The sequence below is a fragment of the Penaeus monodon genome, chromosome 33, assembly GCF_015228065.2.
Source record: "Penaeus monodon isolate SGIC_2016 chromosome 33, NSTDA_Pmon_1, whole genome shotgun sequence".
Taxonomy (NCBI): Eukaryota; Metazoa; Arthropoda; class Malacostraca; order Decapoda; family Penaeidae; genus Penaeus; species Penaeus monodon.
In genome coordinates this window covers 21,410,632-21,411,366 of record NC_051418.1, presented here as the reverse complement: position 1 = coordinate 21,411,366, position 735 = coordinate 21,410,632, and the positions used below count along the sequence as shown (strand labels likewise).

The window sequence follows — 735 nt, the reverse complement described above, 5'->3', positions numbered from 1 at the left end:
ATATATCCAAACCTTATACCCAACAAAATCCCCTACCCAGGACTCTCTACCTTCAGGACCCTCAAGGTAGCCGATCCTAAACAGTTGGGGTTGACAACTTCACTGCAGCATATAGAAATTCAGTCTTTCTCCTTGGTATAACATACAGAATAATTTGTTCATCATATGTAATTTGCTATTTGAAAATCACTCTGAAATTACACTTGCTCCATTTCAGTCAGTATCCTGATCATGGAAAGATTTTTATAAATAATCATATGAATAATTGTTAGAAAATGTTAAACATATTTATAATGTTAAAAGGATTGGTCTACAAGAATTACAGAAACCTGAAATAGCAGGCATTGATAATTCAAAATAATCATTGTAATATAATATGGACTAGTTGATCTATTGCAGTAATGAGTTATGTGGTCCTAGCAATACTTAACTCCACAATATAAATATCATGAGTAAATAAGAAAAAAAATTGGTTGTGATAGGACTTTGAAGAAAAAAAAGATTGGTTGTGATAGGACTTTGAAGGAAAAATGTTGAGTGTGAAGGACTTTGAAATATTATTATAGGTGCAACCTATATTTTAACTTTATTCTTCTTCATTATTGCATAGGTTGGAGCACGTGAAGACAGTAATGTGTACATCCGCATGAAGATAAGAGCAGCCGAGGAAATCGGAATCAGAGCCCAACATATCCAATTTCCCCAATCCATTACACAGTCACAGGTAGGCACTGC

The 735-nt window shown here is 33.9% G+C and overlaps 1 protein-coding gene across 1 annotated transcript in view; it reads left to right on the top strand.

Moving 5' to 3' along the window:
* LOC119594134 (C-1-tetrahydrofolate synthase, cytoplasmic-like) overlaps positions 1 to 735 on the top strand; it is a 15,069-nt gene that overhangs the window by 2,193 nt on the left and 12,141 nt on the right. Inside the window, 1 exon segment of the mRNA XM_037943200.1 lies at positions 611 to 724. Coding sequence (XP_037799128.1) covers positions 611 to 724 — 114 coding nt within the window.